Below are 20335 nucleotides of genomic sequence, written 5' to 3'. Positions count from 1 at the left end.
CGAATTGTTCACAGCTGCACAACTTTGATCCAGTGTACAATAGAACCATCTGTATTACACATAGGTCTGCAGCTTTCTCCAGACATGGAAAAGGAAAGCAAATATTTTTTGTGATTATAGTAAACACGGGTAAGTGTGTAAGCTAAATTGCAAATGATTTTAGAAATAAATGTTGTGTGTATATATGTGTCTGTATGATGCTGCTAGATGTAAATTTTGTAGCTTGTCTAGGAGTTAAAGCTTTAACTCGTCTCTGCTAATGCATGTAAGTGGCTTTTTTGCCCACTTGGTAAGGATACTGGTTTGTTACTCTTGTACAGTGCAGCGGTGCACTGTTACAAAAGCAGCGACATTCCGTTGCAAAGACAAAGAAGCATGCACAGACATACGGAGAAACCTTGGAACATCGTACTGTAGCTTTTCTCAGAACGATGACTCATTTCAGTTCACAAAGGATTCTGGGCAGGGTAGTGCAAAGGCAGGTTGGCTGATCCATTCCTATGACTTCACTTTGCAGAGAACCGGGCAGAAAAGGAGTGACACTGCAGAATCCTGAGGCATTGCAGAGGAGAGTTGCTTTACTAAGACTGTGAGTGCCTTCAAAACAGGGGGTGGTGGTAGAGTGTGATACCAACTGTTCCATGAATATAGGGTGAAAGAAGAGATATTTTTGAAGATGAGTTTTCATAACACTGAGTAGGAGGTATATTTGCAGAGCTCTTTAGAGATTTTTTTTTACCCCCTAATTCTTATCTATGTTTATATATCTCTCTCTCGTACAAAATTATGGGAAGATTCAAGTATTCTAGAATTCCTTAAAGATGACCCGCACAGGTAATGCATTAGCATTTATGGTCTGGAGGCTCCCAATAGTTTTGGTAAGAGGTGAGCATTCAACATATTATTATTTAGAAGCATGCTTTATTTTTATTCAGGTCTTATGGCATTGATCTCTGCTGCAGCCAGCCAGATTCCACTATGATGTAATGCCCTGGCAATGTTGTGACATCACAGCTACTATAGAACTGTAATGGAGCATAGGGGTTCAGGTAAATCCCCTTTTTAACATATTGTGTACTGAAAGTATAAAATAGTAATTCAGAAAAAAGAAACTGAAAAAATTGTTCGGGTAGCTTTTTTTTTTTTTAAAGCACACTATATATATATTTTATTAAAAAGGAATTTCCTGATATTCTCTGGGACAGTCCCATAGATTTTCATAGGAGCTTTGTGATCATAGCATTGCATAGGCTGGGGAGTCAGGAGTCAGCTGGCCGTGGTAAATGAATGAAGCAAAATACATTGAAATATTTAGATCATAATGTGTTGAGTGAGTGTGTGCGTGCGTGGGTGCGCGCGCCAATCTGACAACTGTGGGCACTTCAGTATTGACAAAGTAACTGAAATTTGGTATGTTACATCTGTAGGATCATTTTTAACCTGGTCCAAAGGATGAATAGGTCATTTTACATGCTTGAAACAGAGTTAATCACTACCAGCATTCAAAAGCTACCCTAAGAACGTTAACACATGAAGCAAATATTTGTCATACTGTAGGTCAGCATTGGGATTTCTGTGTAATTCCCAAGGCCAAAAATAGTTTGAATGGTCATATCATATAGTTGCATTCTTGCAATATTAGTTGAAATATGAAAGTGTCTTATGTTGGTAAGAAGAAGGTATGTTTTGGTGTGCATACATTTTCGGTGGTGTGAAATTGGCTAGCTGGTGAGCAAATATACATGCAAGATTCTGTTTATAATAATAATAATTATTATTATTATTATTTTATTATCATAGACCCTAAGAGCCCCAGTCATTGACCAGGATTCCATTGTGCTAGTAAGCATATAGTAGCATATACCATCATTGTTTGTGAAACTGATTAGAGGCATAGGGATATCTTTTTATTTTGTAGTCAGTGGAATTTTTACCAACCATTAAGTTGCTCTTTTAAAACATAAATAAATAAGGTTTAGCCTTCTCTTAAACCAGGGTAAATAGCTTGGTTGTTTTCTAAAATATTTTTTTCTATCCAGTTACAGTCTTCTCTTGATACTACATTTTAATGTTATGTGTATATCAGTAAAGTAAGTCTGAAAATGTGATTTAAAAAAATGATAAATCAACTTACAAAGAAGGCTCAATCATGGTGTTTAATTGGGACTCGGCAAATTACATTTTTTTAAAATTTTAGTCGTGGGCAGTAAAATAAAGAATCATAGAACTGGAAAGGACCTCGAGAGGTCATCTAGTCCAGTCCCCTGCACTCGGGGCAGGACTAAGTATTATCTAGACCATCCCTGACAGGTCTTTGTCAAACTGCTCTTAAAAATCCCCAATGATGGAGATTCCACCACCTCCCTAGGCAATTTATTCCAGTGCTTAACCACTCTCAGAGTTAGGAAGTTTTTTGTAATGTCCAACCTAAATTGCCCTTGCTGCAATTTAAGCCCATTGCTTCTTGTCCTATCCTCAGAGGTTATGAAGAACAATTTTTCACCCTCCTCCTTGTAACAACCTTTTATGTACTTGAAAACTATTACCATGTCCCCTCTCAGTCTTCTCTTCTCCAGATTAAACAAACCCAAATTTTTCAATCTTCCCTCATAGGTCATGTTTTCTAGACCTTTAATCAGTTTTGTTGCTCTTCTCTGGATTTTCTCCAATTTGTCCACATCTTTCCTGAAATGTGGCCACACAATACTCCAGCTGAGGCCTAATCAGTGCAGAGTAGAGCAGAAGAATTACTTCTCGTGTCTTACTTATAATACTCCTGCTAATACATCCCAGAATGATGTTTGCTTTTTTTGCAACAGCGTTACACTGTTGACTCATATGTTCATTTATATATTAATACATTATCGATCTAATGTTTCTAGCATTTTTAATGCTATCAGAAACTGCATGTTCTTCCAGTTCTTACTATTGTTTAATCTGGATAAAAGGTGCCATATAGCCTCAAGTGGCAATTTGATATGTGCTTGTACATTGTTGTTTTGAATTGGCCTTTTTTAAATGTTTGTTTGCTAGCCTATGATGTGGGCTATTCTGGAAATAATATGATTAAACTCACCTTGAAATTTAGGGATGAGGATGCAACCCCTGTCAAATGTATAACTTGTTCAGTTTATCCACCAGTATTAACCAGTTAGGCTCACAAGAAGTAATTTTGGAAATGTGTCCCTTCAAAATGGGATTTCAGGTAAGCTCGAAAAGAGAATATTTATATGAGGAGCTTGTTCTTCTCTCTGTAATTTTCTCTGTCCCCAGCTGCTGCTGTTAGCTATCTTTTGTTCGAAGAAGAGCTTTCTCCATTATCACAAACAAGCTTCTCTTTTTGCTTGATCCTACAGTGAAGTCACAATCATCTGCTGAAGATATCAGTCTGTTGGCATGGAAATCTATCTAAGGCATTTCTAATGCAAACCCTCCCCGTGGTATTTAGATACCATGAAAGGGCTGTAATGTCATAACTTGAAATTTCCTTTTTAATAAAATCGTATGTTTAAAGTTTATCTGTAGAAAACTGTTGTACCACAAAAGGTTAAAGAGCTTTGAGTGACGGAGAGAAGGGGAGGAATTGGTTACATTTGGGCTTCTTACATTTCACTGCACTGCAGAAGTGTACTTAGGGGGTTTCTTCCCCATATGTGAGGAAATAAGTGTATAAATTCTAATAAAGTGTGGTTGTACTCTGAAAAGTGACTCTGTAAAAACATAGTATTTTCATATTTTTCTTTCTCAATGTATGCATTGAATTGGCTCCATTTATAAGTCAAAGATGATTTTTCTAACTGCTGTCCCTGCAAACTGAGACAGAGAGCTGGAATTCAAACTCTGTTCTTTCTAACCGCTTAATCAGTAATAAAGATTCTATTGTCAGAACTTAGCTGACAGTTTTGTTGTTAATGCATAGAGCAGAATGCAGTCTAGGTTTGTCTTTCATAACGTTTTGTCATTAGTGCGATCTGTACTAAAAATATTTTTTGTCAGTAAAGTAAGCAGCTGAGATTCAGACATACTGAATTAAATGGTGTATAGCAAATCTGGTGAATAGGACACTGAAGCATGGGTTCTTATTTCCAGCTATGTTACTGATTGTGTGTAACCTGGGGTAATCACTTAACCTCTTTGTGCCGTGGTGTCTCATCTGTAAAATAGGAATAATACTGTTTACCCATCTCTGTAAAGTGCTTTGAGATCCATGGAAGAAAAATGCTATTTAAGCATGTGGTTATTTTACTTATAACTGACTCTTTTAATTTTTAAATAATAGCTTCCATTAAAAAGGGTAATTATCTATGTAAATCCCATTGTCATCAAGGAGAGGCCAGATCCCATTAATTACTTGTTATGTGCTTAGACATTTTCAAAATGCCTATGAAGTACATAAGAAAATACCAGGAAACTTGATTTTATTATAATTCTTTAAAAAAAAAAAAAAAAAAAAAAAAAAGAAGTTTGACTGTTGTTTCTTTCCACTGGAAGCTGAAATGGAGTTGAAACCATGTACTTCTAGCTGTTGATGGTATTTTAATAAAACATACAGTCAGCTGGTGAAAGCTGCTTTCTGGGCTCCACCGTTTTCCTTTTAATTTTGAACATAAACATTTGAAAGTCAAGTCTAGTAATTTGATTTCAAAGGAAAGCTGCTTGAAACAAGCATCAGTCTGAGCTAATGGGAGCCATATGCTGAATCCTTTATAAAGTGTTGAGGTCTACCAAAAAAAAAAGTTTTAGGAAAAGAATATTTGATTTTTTTTAACAGATCTTTCCTTAAAATATTTGTTGTAAATCTTGTATTCGAAAGGCTAAATGCTATTTATACATATAATTGGTGTTAATATATTAAATTAAATTGTAAACACAAGATACTTTCTGTTGCTGTGCATCAAAGAATGTCTTCACTTAACTACAACCACAGAGTACTTGGAACTTCCCAGAGCCCAAGGGTGTTTAAGATAAAACTTGGCAAATTAGTACCTCTGTAAGTGTGGGTCTCTGAGGCTCTCTCTCACTAGGTCTATTGTAAGTTTTACAGATGTTCTGTTCCTCTTTGAAGAATCACAAATTATCTCGAGGAGATGGTTTATTGGCATCTGTAGGTTTAACTATAGAATTAATTCTGACAGCAGTGAAGATGAATGAGGGTTGCCTTGTCAAAGTTAACCAACTCTCAAAGGAATTAGCAAGGAGTGAATTATGATAGCCTTTTACAAGACTAATATATGTCAGCCATTCCTTTTGAATTTAAAATGTGTATGGATTCCTGTTGAATATTTTACCTGATTTGCTTACATAAAAAACCCAATTTCCAGATGCTTTAGTGGTAACTAATTATGCAAATTAAGCTCACAATTTTAGAACAATATTTGCAGACTTGCTGTTTGAAAATTGGGGCTTACAGGGCCTTGTCTGCACTTTGCATACTTTACAAAACAGTTTCTTATACACGGTGTACACAGATATTTCTACATAAAAAGGAAGCACCAAGTGTTTCTAAAATAAAAAGAACTTTACTACTTGATGACTAGTATGCAGCCATCTGAAACTAACAATTCACAACATTCTGAATCCAATCTCTTCCTTCAGAAGACTAATAAAAAATTGTAAAGGATCATTTATTAAATCGTAATGATTCCTCGGGTTAAGTGGCCTATTTAAAAAGGAAGATCTCATATTCCAGTTGTAATCCTTTGTTTGTGTGTGTACTCACTAATTCTGATGCTTTTCAGGTATGAGACCAATTATTAGGGCAATGTCATCTTCTCTCCAATACAATGTCATTTTTGTAGATAGAATCATAGGACTGGAAGGGATCTTGAGAGGTCATCTAGTCCAGTCCCCTGCACTCATGGCAGGACTAAGTATTCTCTACATACATTTGAACACTGACTTTCTTATATTTATGTCTCGTTGATTTTTAAAGATTTTATCTTCATATGTTTATATAAATAATTTTTCCTGTTCATAGATTCATAGATTATAGGACTGGAAGGGACCTCGAGAGGTCATCGAGTCCAGTCCCCTGCCCGCATGGCAGGACCAAATACTGTTGACAGATAAAATATTTGTTTGTCTTAACAATAGTATAATTAACTCTTCAGGTTTTTTCCCCTCTTAAAAGATTAGGAATGCTGTGCCTACCTGCTTTTGCCTTCTGTCATGTGTAACCCTGTCTACTATTCTTCCTAATCAGATGTCCACCATTTTCCAGATTGTTGTTGGTTATTATTTTCTATAGTAATCTAGTAACGTTCCAATCACTTTGCAGACAGGTAAAATAAAAATGTCCCAAAGAGCTTCTAATTCAAGGCTCCAGTCCTGAAGTCAAATATACATGGGGCAGATCTTTGCACTCACAAGGACTCCAACTGAAGGCAATGGAGCTCTGTATAGGTTCTAAGCTCTGCCAACATATATCCAATTGCAGAATGAAGACCTATTTAGGTGGTAGGCAATAGTATTCCAGAGAGATACAGAACAAATAAACTTATTTTAAATCCACTTCCATATTTTTATGTATGTTTTTTTAAATCCTTAATGCATCTCTGTTCACATGTGTCCCTACTGTCCAACAGAATATGCAACTGGCATATATTTGAAAAATAAATATTACACATAGGGTTAACCTAAAGCAATTATGAAAACTTTTTTACAAAATACTCAGTGCAACAATTCTGAGTATTGTTTAAGGTTAGATGCATTTGATTTTCCATTTGTGAGCCCTGTGTGAGCACACTGTATCTGCTTAGTAAAAAACAAGACAATTAAAATTAATGGGGCCACACTCAGAACTTCTAATAATCCCTTTGAATTTCAGGAGTGGGTTGGATCTGAATTCCTAGATTTGAACCCACTTCCATATATTTGGTTTCTGATCTTATCCAAAACTGCATTCTAGTTGTTGTTCAGATTTGCTGAAATCTCATGAGAACAGCTCATGAAGTTTCAAAGCCATTTAATCTAAACCTGCAACCCAGTGGTTGATCAGTCTGTGACCTGAACTGTAGTCCAAACCTGATTGGAATCCTAACACCAACTCTTCAGCCCATTGTTACTATCTAGTATTCTGTTATGGTTAAGGAAACCTCCAATCCTTCTGCTTTTTCACTGGCTACGTAGGAAGCATTGCCGTACTTTTGGGACCATCTGGGAACTATTACCACTGAAACAGGAGATAAAGAGCAGACTTTAAATGTGTATGTACTGTATACTTATCTCATCAAATTGTTTCTCATCCTGTAACCTTTTAAGTTTAAAAGTTTTTCTGTGCTCTTAAAGTATTGGCTAATAAAATATATTTTCAAGACTTCATGGGAAAAATTAATTGGATAAGTAACCTGGCAAGTTAAAATAAAGTTCACCTAAAGCAGATAACACAACAGTCTGTACTTGTTCATATTTCATCAACAAAACTTAAAAATTCCTTTTTAATCTACAGTCATGCAAAGTCATTACATCTGTAGACCAAGGAAGGAGCTCTTCTGAACATAACTCTTTAGGTATTTGATGCTTTTGTGCCACTGAGCAGAGGGCATAATACAGCTGGCCAGCAAACTAAAAATATGGCTCATCAGAATTTCCAGAATTTTTTTTTCTAATTTTTGTTGCAATTTAAAAAAAAATTCAAAATTCTCTCTAGTACAAACTGTAGATGACCCATACAACCAGGATTTGAAAAGAGAGAGCTATGCCTACAAAAATGTGTATGAACCCATTGCATTCACAAGTTCATGCTTGTGTGCACGGTTGTTGCTTTGCACATGCAAACTTGGGATTCTGCAGCTGCAGTGGGTGAGCATGAATTTTTGTGGGTTCAAGTATTGGATCATTCTTTGAAAATATTCCCTGAACATTTTAGTGCACCCTCAATGTCAAAAATGTATTGTTCTTGATTTCTCTAAGTTGTGGTTCTTATTTTGAAGGTTTTATCGCAAAAGCGATATAAACTATACAAAATTGTGTACATTGTAATGGACACATCTCTGTATACTTGTTCTTGAGCAACGTTTAAATGAAACCCTTCATTGAATATCTACTGTCTTTCTACAGGTGATGTATCACCAATCAATATGTCTCCCATCAGTCAGTCACAGTTTATCCCACTTGGGGAAATCCTTTGCTTGGCCATCTCAGCAATGAACTCTGCACGAAAACAAGTCACGCAAGAAGCACTAATGGAACACCTAACAACCTGCTTCCCAGGTAACCATACACTAATGAAACACTAATCATATGAACCTGGATTTTTTTAAGTGCAGTCAAAGATTTCCTCCTAAAGTGTTGATTAAAATTTTTGTTACTTTAGAAAAGGAAGCTTCGTAGATAACCTGCTTTGCTTATTCATGGATTCCAAAGCCAGAAGGGATCATTGTGATTATCCAGTCTGACCTCCTGTAAAATATAAGCCATAGAACTTCCCCAAAATCATTTCTAGAACATATCTTTTTTAGAAAAATATCCAATCTTTATTTAAAAACTGTCAGGATGGAGACTCCACTGTGACCCTTGGTAAATTCTTTCAGTGGTTAATATCCACACGTCTAAAAAAATTATACTCTATTTCCGGTCTGAATTTGTCTAGCTTAAACTTCCACATGTTCGCTTGTGTTATATTGTTGTCTGCTAGATTGAAGCGTCTATTATCATATATTTGTTCCCCAGGTAGGTACTTAGACTGTGATCAAGTCAGCCCCAACCCTCTCTTTGTTAAGCTAAATAGATCAAACTCTGAGTGTGTCTTTATAAGGCATATTTTCTAATTCTTTAATCATTCTAGGGACTCTTCTTTGAACCCTCTCCAGTTTATCAACATCCTTCTTGAATTGTGGACAACTGAACTGGACACGGTATTCCAGTAGTGGTTGTACCAATGCCAAATACAGAGGTAAAATACCCTCTCTATTCCTACTCAGGATTCCCCTGTTTATGCATCCCCAGGTTGCTTTTTTTGGCCATGCCATCACACTGAGAGCCCATGTTCAGCTAGTTATCCACGACGACCCCCAAATTTTGTCCAGAGCCACTGTTGTAGATGGCAGCTCCAATTAATCCTGAGATTTGAAGCAAAATTGACAGAAACGCTAAGACCTGATTCTGCAACCCTTACAGCCATGAGTTATTCTTACTCTCACTGGCAATCATGTTCACTTCAAGAGGGTTGCTCACATGATTTAAACTTTATAGGGTTGATTCCTAATTCAGTGAACGATATGAAGAAATTTACAGAGGTTATATTGAACATTTACAAATCAGTATAATATTCTGGCCTATTTTTTCTTTTCTGTTTTTTAATTGAATATGCTTGTCCAATATTTCTTGCGAAATATCTGAAACTTCTGCAGGATCATAGTTTAAAGCACTTAGGGACCAGTGTTGTATTTAGTTGTGTTTAAAGCACTTAGGGACCAGTGTGAGGTAGGTATAGCTACTCCTTAAATATCCCCTGAATAGCCTGCTTACCATAGCACTTAAATGTGCCCAAACAAGCTAATCAGCAATGTACATGTGGCACTGGATTGCACTGTGCCTTTTTAATCCCTAAAATTGGAAAGGGAGCATGCTGGGATAGAAAGTGTGTGTCAGGAACTAAGTACACTTACTCCACATGGTAGATTCCATGTTGGTTTTTACTAGGTCATTTAGAGTTTTATTTACTTAATCACAGACCAAAAGGAACTGTCCATTCCTCATGCAATCATTTCTGATAGAGTCCTTCATGTACACGTGTAAAATCATTCCGTCTCCAAGAACAGGATTCCCATCTACTGAATTAGTGGCCCTCCCAGCCACTTTGGACAGGCTGGCAAAACTGCTGTGGCATGGTACAAATAATAAAGAATATTAGTGTCTGCCTCAGTGGGGTTATGTTTAAATCTAAAGGAGGTCAGTAGTTTTTGTTTTTTTTTCATAGACCTTCAGACTTCCGATGCTGGTCTTGCCTTCTACCTTCTCCACTCTCCATAGCTTTAAAAAGCTGGGAGGCCTGCTCTTGGAGCTGACACCTCTCCCCACTATGACCAAAAGTCTTTAGCAGCTATAGATTTGGCCACTTTATCATAACCAGTCTTGCTGATGGCGTTTCATAAAAATGCATTTTTCTTCTGTTAAATTCAGGTGGTTTTTATGTCAGTATATGCTAATAATTCTTTATAAAATGGTGACATGGAAATATCCCAGACACGGTAACACTTAAAAAAGGAAAAATATTAAAAATAATGTGCGGGTGCATGTCGTCTCCATACCAACAGCCTATATCTGGGGTTGGTGAATGATGCAAAAGGCACCCTGTGTAGGCATCTCTAGACAGTGTAATATAAAAGGAATGGGCACAGGGGTGGCCATCAGGAACTCCTGAGTTCTAATCCCAGCTCTACTGCTTGCTTGCTCGGTGACCTTGGGCAAGTTGTTTAGCCGCTATGTGCCTCAGTTTCCCCACCTTTAAACAGGTTGCTATTACTAACCTACCTCCCATCGCTGGTGTAAAGATTAATTACTTAAATTTCTATATTCAAAAAAATATATATCTTACTCTGCCTTGGAACTCCTGTTATAGCTAGATATATATGTCTCTGTTTTTGGTTTTGGGGTTGTTTTTTTTTTTTTTTTTAAACTGTAGGATAACAGAGCATATGGAGTTGTGCAGCCTTATAGTGTGTAGGACTTTCCCTATGGCTGATAGTAAGTCTTGAGATTTTGAAAAGAGAAAAAAATTCTGGATTTGGAACTATGTCTAAAATAAAGATTTTTGTCTGCCATTCAAATAATTACAGTGTTTGGGGTTCTTTAAGGAAGCTCAATTCTGCCCTCTGATATATCTGGAGAAAGTACAGTAAGTACCGTATATTTTGTAAACACTAGTTTTTTGTCTCAGCCTGTGGTTTTATTTATAAAGTTTCTCCAGTGATCTCTGCATACTGCAAAGTTAATGATCCATTATGTGGGGCATAAGGTGGAGAGGGCAATCAAAGTTCACACTTCTAGTTCTAGTGTAGTTTGTCTCAGTTATTTTCTCCAAGTCAGGCTTACTTCAGTAACACTCCTTTAGTAAGTATAGGGAAGGTTCCAAAGAGTGAAACATTGGGAGGAAGCTTGTAATCCATATCATTTATCAAAAACCTGATTAGGTACTTGAAATTCTAAATTATTAGATACATCCCTTGAGTTTCTTATGAATGTGAGTATTGGTTGGTTTGGTATTTCTGCTGCTCCCTATCAGACAAAAACACACACAAAAATAATTCAGCAGGCTGGAATATTTTATAGTCTATGCTTGCAAGTATCCCCAGGCAAGTTGGCACAGTCTCTTGCCGCCTCCCCCTTTTTTCCAGCAAGGAGTACGTGGTCTTTCTAAAGTCTGAGATTAATAAAAAGCCTATCTTGCATTTCCCATCCCCCCCCCCACTCACCCCTCCCAAAAACAAATTTAAAAAGTCCTAAACTATTTTTTTGCTTTGTTTTTTCCCCATCACTGTTCTTCTACTTTGCTGTTAAAAAGGAACTCCTTTCCCTTCCACCCTTGCAGTCATAACATAATTAAAATATTGAATATCACTGTATTAGCTCTCTTCAGGAGAGCCACATCATCCAGTGAAGGGGACCATTCTTGGTGCTGGCTGGTCTTTCCATTTGTCTCCCCATCCCTTATAGAAATTAACGAGTCCCAGCTTTTTGAGAATAAGTATTTTCTCAATAGGTGTTTTAAAATATCCCATATCCTTTTATATATTAATAGTTTCTCTTCCCCAGTTGGATTGTGAATAACTAAGAGGAGAGCATTACTGAGTACGTAATTCTAAATTCTATACTGTCAAATAATTTGTCTTTCTCTCACCATGTAGGAACATTTGCATGTCTAGGGCCTACACTAACAAGTTAGGTCAACCCAGCTACATACCTCAGGGTGTGAAAAATCTACCCCCTTGAGCGACATAGCTAAGCCAACTAACTCCTGGTGTAAACAAGATTAGGTCGACGGAATTCTTCTGTAGGCTTAGCTACTTCTCCTCAGAGTGGTTCTACACCAGTGGTTCTCAACCAGGGATACGTGTACCCTGGGGATATGTAGAGGTCTTCCGGGGGTGCATCAACTCATCTAGATATTTGCCTAGTTTTATAACAGGCTACATAAAAAGCACTAGCGAAGTCCATACAAATTAAAATTTCATCCAGACAATGACTTGTTTATATTGCTCTATATGCTATGCACTGAAATGTAAGTACAATATTTCTATTCCAATCGATTTATTTCATAATTATATGGTAAAAATGAGAAAGTAAGCAATATTTCAGTAATAGTGTGGCTGTGACACTTTTGTATGTTTGTCTGATTTTGTAAGCAAGTAGTTTTTAAGTGAGACGAAACTTGGGGATACGCAAGACAAATCAGACTCCTGGAAGGGGTACAGTAGTCTGGAAAGGTTGAGAGCCACTGACCTAAACCAAGGGGAGAACCCTTCCAGTTGGCATAGGTAGGGTCTTCACAGTAGCCACTTGTCACAAGGTCACTTGTGCTGTAAAGACAGGTACTTCCCTGGGTTTTATGGCATGTGTAAACTTCGTAACCACAGTTGCCATTCTCAGACTGAGGAAAAATAAACCTCTTTCCTCAGTGCAGGATCTTACAGTTGCATACTAGCCCTGTAGATTGCTGAGCCAATGTGCAGACATAAATCTGGGCCACAGCTATATCTGAAATAAGGTATGCTAATTATTTATAACATCACATAGCAACCACTCTACATCTTAAACTAGTATTTCATGAGCCAATCAGAATGTTTCTTTTATCCCTTGTTAAGCCATAGTGCCAGCTCAGGAGAAAATCATTTTAGAAGATTTAACACCAGTTAAACACTATTTAAAATGTATTTTTCATAAACTTATACACTCGTATTGGGGAAAAAAATGTTTGTAATAATAATAAACATCTTATTTATGTGTATTGTGTTTTGTCAGTCTTTCTTTTTAAAGAGAGAGCACTACTACTGTGAATATTGTAATATTCTAATTTAGAATCGTGCAAGAAGATGTTTATGAAATCCTGCATTATGTTTATTGACCAGATTTAAAATCTCATATACTAAATGTAAATCTATTAAATCCAGGATAACAGCTAAGAATTTAACCTCTTTTCCTGCATTTGGCATCTACCCTCTAGTGACTATGAACCTGGCTTTAACAAAGCTTATAGCTAAAGTTTATGGGTATATAATGACTTTGCTGTTTTTAATAGTTTTTACAGATTTTTTTGTAATGTTGTTAACCAAATCAGCTTACAGTGTTGAAAATTTCTGTAACAGAATACGTGCCCCTGTGTTAATATTCACTTGTGAAGTAAAGAAGTGATATTCAGATGGCTGCTGCACTGAGGTAAAGTCCACCTCAAAAATATATAATTGCTGTACATTCATTTTTACATTGAATGCCCAATGTATATGCAGCAGTGAAAAGATGTACTTTACATTAAGTGAGTTCACCTTAGGTCAGTGTTCTTTGTGAGCAACAAACAAGACATAATCTTCTGTCTGGAAGCTCTGTGGAAGGCACAGTAGACTCTCTTGAGATGCAGCAAATGTACATGTCTGATGATTCAATGTCCAGACAGTTTCTGCTTTTGAATTATTAAAGCACTACATAATCTTAAATAACTCCGCTGCTGTCATACAGTATTTTAAATGCCAGAATCTCTAATATATATATATTATTTTTTTACTGGTGCTTCTCTTTAGTGGGGGAGTAGAACAAGAAAGAAAGACGACCAGCCTCTGGAGATGGTGAGGGAGTTTACATATAAACAGGATATTGTCAGGGTGTCACTGGCAGCCCCAACAGGAGCATCCTTCTGCGGCAGGCCACGTCATGACAGGCATGCCTGCCTCAGTTTCCCTCCTTCAGAATCCCAGAATTAGTCTCCAGAGTCTTCCCAAGTATAAATATAGCCCTTGTGGGGTTCAGTTATTGCAAATGTTCTGTGTACATTTATCATAATAAAAGTCCCACAATCATAGTCCAGATTTCCCCCAGCATAGTCCAAACAGTATATGCAACATATAGCCCTGGCATCCCTCACCATGCCCCAGCTCAGCACAGCCCACTCCGATCCATGTACCAGGACAGCAATGCCAGCCCCCCGAGCTGGAGTGCAACCCTGCTCTTTCCAGCAGGTTCCCCCACACGCCCACCACCTCTCTGCTGGGAGCATCCATCACTCCCCCTGGCCCTCATGGTTCTTCTGGATCCAGCTCTGCAGCCTTGGAGAAGTCAGCAAGTCAGTTCCTCTGCTGCTTCCCTGCCTTCAGCCCTCTCTGGACCGTAGCTCGGTTTCTTTGGCCTAGAGTCAGCAAGAAATCCCTCTGCTGTTCCTCCTTCCTTGAGCCCTCTGGCCCTAGCTCTCTGGTTGGGTGGACACTAGCCAGCAAACCCCTCTTGCTGCCCTCTTGCCTTCAGGCTTCTTCCAGGTCCCAAACATACAAGATATGGCTACACTGCGATAAAAGACCCGCGATGTAGCTATGGTTGGCCTGGGTCTGCTGACTTGGGCTTGTGGGTCTCAGGCGGCAGAGCTATAAAATTGCAGTGTAGATGTTCAGGCCCAGGCTTTGAGACCCAGTGAGAGGAGAGGGTCTCAGAGCCCAGGCTCCAATCTGAGCCCAAATGTCTACACTGCAAGGATAATCTTGTGGAAACCAATAGATCTGGTTTCTATTTCTGACTCTAGTGTCTATTGCTGACACCTTTGGCAAGTCACTTAACCTCTCTACCTCAGTTTCTCCACTTGCAAAATAAGGTTATTGATCGATTCCAAGGATAGAAGGGACCATTGTAATCTCCTAATCCGACCTCCTGTATAACAGACCATAGAACTTCCCCAAAATAATTCCGTTTGAACTAGAGCAAATCTTTTTTTAAAAAACACTACATCCAATCTTGATTTAGAAATTGTTGATGGTGGCGGCGAATCCACCGTGACCCTTGGTAAATTCTTCCAATGGTTAGTACCATCACTGTTAAAAAGATTACACCCAGTTCCAGGCTGAATTTGTCTTGCTTCAACTTCTAGACATTGGATTGTGTTATACTGTCGTCTATTAGACTGAAGAGCCTATTTTCATATATTTGTTCCCCATGTAGGTATTTAGACTGATCAAGTCACCCATTAACCTTCTCTTTGTTAAGATAAGTAGATTGAACTCCTTGAATCTTTTACTCTAAAGGCATGTTTTCTACTCCTTTAACAATTCTCATGGCTCTTCTCTGAACCCTCTCCAATTTATCAACATCCTTCTCAAACTAGGACTGGACACAGTATTTCAGCAGCGATCGCAGCAAGGCCAAATACAGAGGTAAAATAGCCTCTCTATTCCTACTTGAGATTTCCTTTTTTATACATCCAAGGATCACAGTAGCCTTTTGGCCACAGTGTTGCCTGGGAGTTCATGTTCAACTGATGATCCACCAAGACCCCCAAATCTTTTTCAGAGGCACTGCTTATTAGGATAGAGTCCCCTATTCTGTAAGTTCAGCCTACATTGTGTGTTCCTAGATTCTACACTCGTAGGGGAATTCTGTGTCACTGCATGTGTGCAGAATTCATGGCCCCCGCAGATTTCTTTGCTTCCCTGCAGAAAAAATGACCTCTGATGGGGAAGCAAAGGGAAGCTGCAAGAGCGGTCACGTGTTCCTCTCTGGTAGTGCAGGCAGGTCGGTTTGGATACCCAGAGCTGCTGGTAGAGATGTAAATCACCCTTAAGGGTTGGGGCTAGGCAGTTGTGTGAGTGAGAGACACTGTCCCTCTCGCTCACTATTGCAGAACGTTTGGTGTGGAGGAGTAGGGCTTTGGGGTGTTTCTGAGGAGGTAGGCGTGGGGCAGACTCTGTCCCCTCAGGCAGAGCAGAATGTAGCATCCTGCCTGCTTAATGAAGTGTTCCCATTGTTCTTAGTGAATTCCCCCAGAAATATAAAACAGTTGTAAAAATTTTAAGGTTCCTTTACATTGCCAGAGTGGCGTAAAAGAGCCTTATTGTAAAGGACAGTGTGACCTTATAAATGCTTATGGAGCTTTAGGGATTAGAACTACTTTTACATTTTTGAACTGAATATTTTTTCCTATCAGAATGTGCTCCATGAACTGTTTGCTACTGACCTTTCTGGAGATGGTCAGCAGCCAATATAAATTGTGAGTTTGAGTCCCCAGCCCTCACTTGCTCCTCAGTTGCCTATGATGTAACACTGAGCATATGGCTGCATATATTTGTTGACTAATAACTAGAAGTAAAGGGTCAATACTAGCTACATTACTATTAGACAGAGGGGGGTTGGGGATTTCCTCCAATACTCTCCACTCCGATTCTCCATCCAATGTATTGTAGTTTAAATAAATTACCAAAATAATTGAAACCAGCATGGTTATATTGCGTTATTTTGACAAATAAAATAGGCAGAATTTTAAAATATTGTGTGCAAAATTCCATCAGGCGTATAGAATCTACTAGATATATGACTTTACAGTTAGCTGTGTTGAAACATATACTGCTTGTGCCCAGCTTACCAAGCAGTCCTTATTGCTGTGTATCAGTGCCTTTGTCCTCTTCACTATTTGAGTTATGAGGCTCAGTTCATTAATTTTTGTAAAGTGCTATGGTATCCCATCCATTCACACATGTAACTACCCAAAGAAACTGGGAATCCCATTACTGAAATGGTGTGAGGATATAGATCTAACTCAGAAAGGGCTTGACTTCAAAAAATGAATTTTGGCAATTATATGTCTTACTGAAATGGAACTGTTTTCACCAGTCAGAATGGCAGGATGCTGTACAGATATGAAAGCATAACAGTAATATTTTTCCAATACCAACAGCTCTGCACCTTGATTGGTTCTGGGTATCCAATTTGCATCATCAGTCTATATCTAATCTCAAACTAATGTGCAAATATCTGTACTCTTCTTGCTGGACAACTATTATTAGAACAGAGATATTTGTATAATCACTGTACCATTATTTTTCAGTAATCATACAGTGAATATGCAAATCCATCTACTTGGACTTCTGCATGCAGAATAACCAAGCTGTTTGCAGCAGCAAAAAGACCAACTTGGCTTCTTATTCTCTTCAGCAGAAGCTTCAAAACTTGCAAAAGGCAAAGTGAATAGAGCTATCAAATGGTTAATGGAGGGGAACATGAACAAATGGGGGTTTTTAGAGCTTTGACTTATCTTCCTCCTTCAGGTCCTGTCTTGTTCCCATTAAAGTCAATGGGTGCTTTGCCAGTGACTCAGTGGGAGCAGGACTGAGCCCTTCTCATCCCCACTTTACAGGTTTTTATCACTTTGTTTATCTTTTTAATTCTGGAAGGTACCAAGTACGACCGTGATGAGCACATTATGATAACCTAAATAGATGGATCCTATTTCTACCTAATAGTCTTGTCTATCCCAGGGCTTCTTGCACTGTTTCTCTAGCCCTATTCAGTTCTGTCACTGCTAGGAACTTTGGAAGTATTAGTGTAGACTAGAAACATTTTTTTGATCTACAGTTGTCAAATATTGTTTCCACCTGCACATCATCTGGTGCTAGCAGTAGAGTTAGACAGTGTGAAAAGTCCTAGTGTAGATGGAGGGCTCTCTTTAACCACTCAGGGTCATATATTTTTGCTGACATTGTTTATAATACACTGGGACAATCTCACCCACTCTCCCCACTTCAGATGTGAAACCAAATGCTAACAGAAATGTATTGCAACTATTTTGGGGGAAAGAACATGGCCAACCAGGAGGGAAGTAAAAGGAGTGTGGAAAGGAAATGGATAGGTAGGGAAAATGATGAGAAAGAAGAGGAAATAATAGGAATGGGAAAGAAGGACCGGAAAAGTGTTAACTTAAAAGGGAAAAAAATTACCTTTTGGCAGACGGTTTTGTTCTTTGCATTTTTTCCTTCTATCCTTTACATTTGTATATTAAATTAAACAAATCAGTAGAAGTGCTATCTCATGGCAGCTGCTTGTTAACTTGGTGCAAAGTGCTTCCTGGTGTAAATAAACCCTTTGGACTTCACACTTTGTTTTTATTCAGTCCAGAATATGGGCTACAGGAAGCACCCTCCAGCTATCATGGGACCATTTAAACTGTACCATATGCAAAAATATTTTAAAAAACAGTAGTGGGAGCCAGCCTAGTGTCAGTGCGTTCTGCTGCCAGGCAGGCAAGCCACATTCAATTCTGGATCTCTTTCCCTTTATATGGACTTATTCGTTCCAATGGACCTGAGAAGTGGTGACCATAATAAAACCACTAGCGAATTTTAGTGTGTAGTGCTGCTGAGATGCAGAAATGGGGGATTGTATGGTGGATGTGATAAAGGGATATCTTCAGACTACATGAGAGATGCAAAGGAGCTAACTTCCCCCAAGTAGAAGGGAAGAGAGAAGGCTGACATATTTAACTTGGAAAATTGCTTACTGCCCAGGTAATTATATTTTCGTACGATTTTTGCTCACACTCTGTGTCTATAAGAGTTAGTCTCCCAGTGAAACTACAGAGCATCAGCTAAACTAATGTTTCAAGAGTCTTTTACACAACACTTTATAGTCATTCTGGTCTGTTGGGTGAATTATACATATTTTTTTTAAATGCATTTGCAATGCTTTTTACATAACAACCATAACAGTGTCAAAAGATCCATTTCAATCTCTTTTAATAACTCTTTCATAAAGCTCCCGGGAGAAAGCTTTTTTCTTTTCTTTTTCTTCCTATTTTTTAAACGAGTATTGAAAAAACAAGTAAAATTAAAGATTGAGGCCTACATTATTCCCGTGCAGGGGAGTCCTTTGTAGGGAATGGTGAGGTGTCCTGCCTGGAGACATTGTGTCTCCATGAGGAACTGTATCTCTAGAATGAAAAGGGGAGCATGAAAAGGGACTTCTGCACCACTACCCTTGAACTTCAGCGGGAGTAACACTGAATCGTGCAGTGAATCTTGTACACAGACACAAAGAAAAGCTGAGAGAGTTTGGCTTTCTGGTTCACTGCCACTGGTAAAACTAAGGGTAGAGGAGGAAGGGACAGCATTCGCAAAGCAAGCACCTAGATGCACTTTGATAGTATGAACCAAACATCAACAGATAATACATATCCGGCTCTGTGTGCACTGTATTCATTCTTGGCACTTCTGCCCTATGCTAAGAGCCTGCTCAAGCTGAGAGTATAGTTTTCAAGTTCTTTAATTGTAGATGCTTGAGGTTTGGGGGGGGGGTGCATATTATTATTTTGTGTTTGCTGAGGGAGATAACACAAGCCTTTGAGCACTGTGTGTGTGTGTGCTAAGCTCTTGTTGTCCACCTGCCAGTACACAGTTGCCTATTTTTTTTTAGACATTCCCATTCGTTGCTACTGCTGGTGTGCCCTGCTCATTCAAGATGGTGTGTGTCTCTGCTACTACTTCCAGAATGATCTCCTGTAGCAAGGGTACACCCACTGGAAAGGGAGAAGGGGAAATCTGAGTTCTCTTGCCTTACCTTGATGACTATTTCATGAAATGTATGTGACCCATAATTTGGGGTGGGGGAAGACAGCTTGGAATCTTAAAGGCTTGTCTTCACTACCGCAGTATGTCAGCGCAGATGCGTCGATGTAGCACCTCTGGTGAAGACATGCTACGCTGACAGGAGAGCTCTCTCCTGTCAGCATAAATACTCCACCTCAACAAGAAGCGGAAGCTATGTCTGCAGAAGAGCATCTCCCACCAACATAGAGTGGTGTAGATACCGCTTTAAGTCAATCTAACTTACGTTAGTGAGGGGGGTGGCTTTTTCACAATCCTGAATGTCTTAAGCGGTAGTGTAAACAAGCCCTGAGTACTCCTCTTCAGCCGCTTCTTTTTTCCTGTTGCTCTCACTCTTGTGTCCATATTGTTCCTATTCAGCTTCTGAACAGCTCCATTATAAACCTTTCCTGACAAATATTCCTGGTAATTGACCCAGTAAAAACACCTCTAAATACAAATATCATCCAAAGCCAGATAAGAAAGTAGTTACTATACATACTGCAATACAGTGTACCCTCTAATGGGATGAGTTAGGGATAATGGTTAGCATGAGTTCTCTATATCTTGGCTATTGTTGGTTTATGTCAAAACTTCAGGAGGGCTTAGGGCTGTGTGTGTGCAAAAACATACAACTACAATTGCTAAACTAGTGAAACACTGGCATATATTAGAATCCACTCTAATGAAATTTGGACAGTAATAGCTTAGCTTTCTCATTGAAATGTTCTTCACGTATGGAAGAGAGAAAAACACTTTACTTTGTATTCCTCTTTTCTGTAAAATGCACT

The 20335-nt window shown here is 38.5% G+C and overlaps 1 protein-coding gene across 3 annotated transcripts in view; it reads left to right on the top strand.

The window, feature by feature from the left end:
- Window positions 1-20335, top strand: part of STOX2 (storkhead box 2) — a 101138-nt gene that overhangs the window by 59044 nt on the left and 21759 nt on the right. Inside the window, exons 2-3 of one of the 3 annotated variants that reach the window (XM_054030105.1) lie at window positions 518-589; window positions 8059-8211. In XM_054030105.1, coding sequence (XP_053886080.1) covers window positions 8079-8211 — 133 coding nt within the window. In that variant the 5' untranslated portion in view covers window positions 518-589; window positions 8059-8078. Of the gene's footprint in view, window positions 1-517; window positions 590-8058; window positions 8212-8785; window positions 8894-20335 lie in introns of those variants that run through there. The other 2 variants (XM_054030106.1, XM_054030104.1) reach the window with 2 other exon arrangements.

This window comes from Malaclemys terrapin, chromosome 5 (assembly GCF_027887155.1).
Source record: "Malaclemys terrapin pileata isolate rMalTer1 chromosome 5, rMalTer1.hap1, whole genome shotgun sequence".
Classification (NCBI taxonomy): Eukaryota; Metazoa; Chordata; order Testudines; family Emydidae; genus Malaclemys; species Malaclemys terrapin.
The sequence above is the reverse complement of the archived record's forward strand: the minus strand, read 5'-3'. Positions and strand labels throughout refer to the sequence as shown.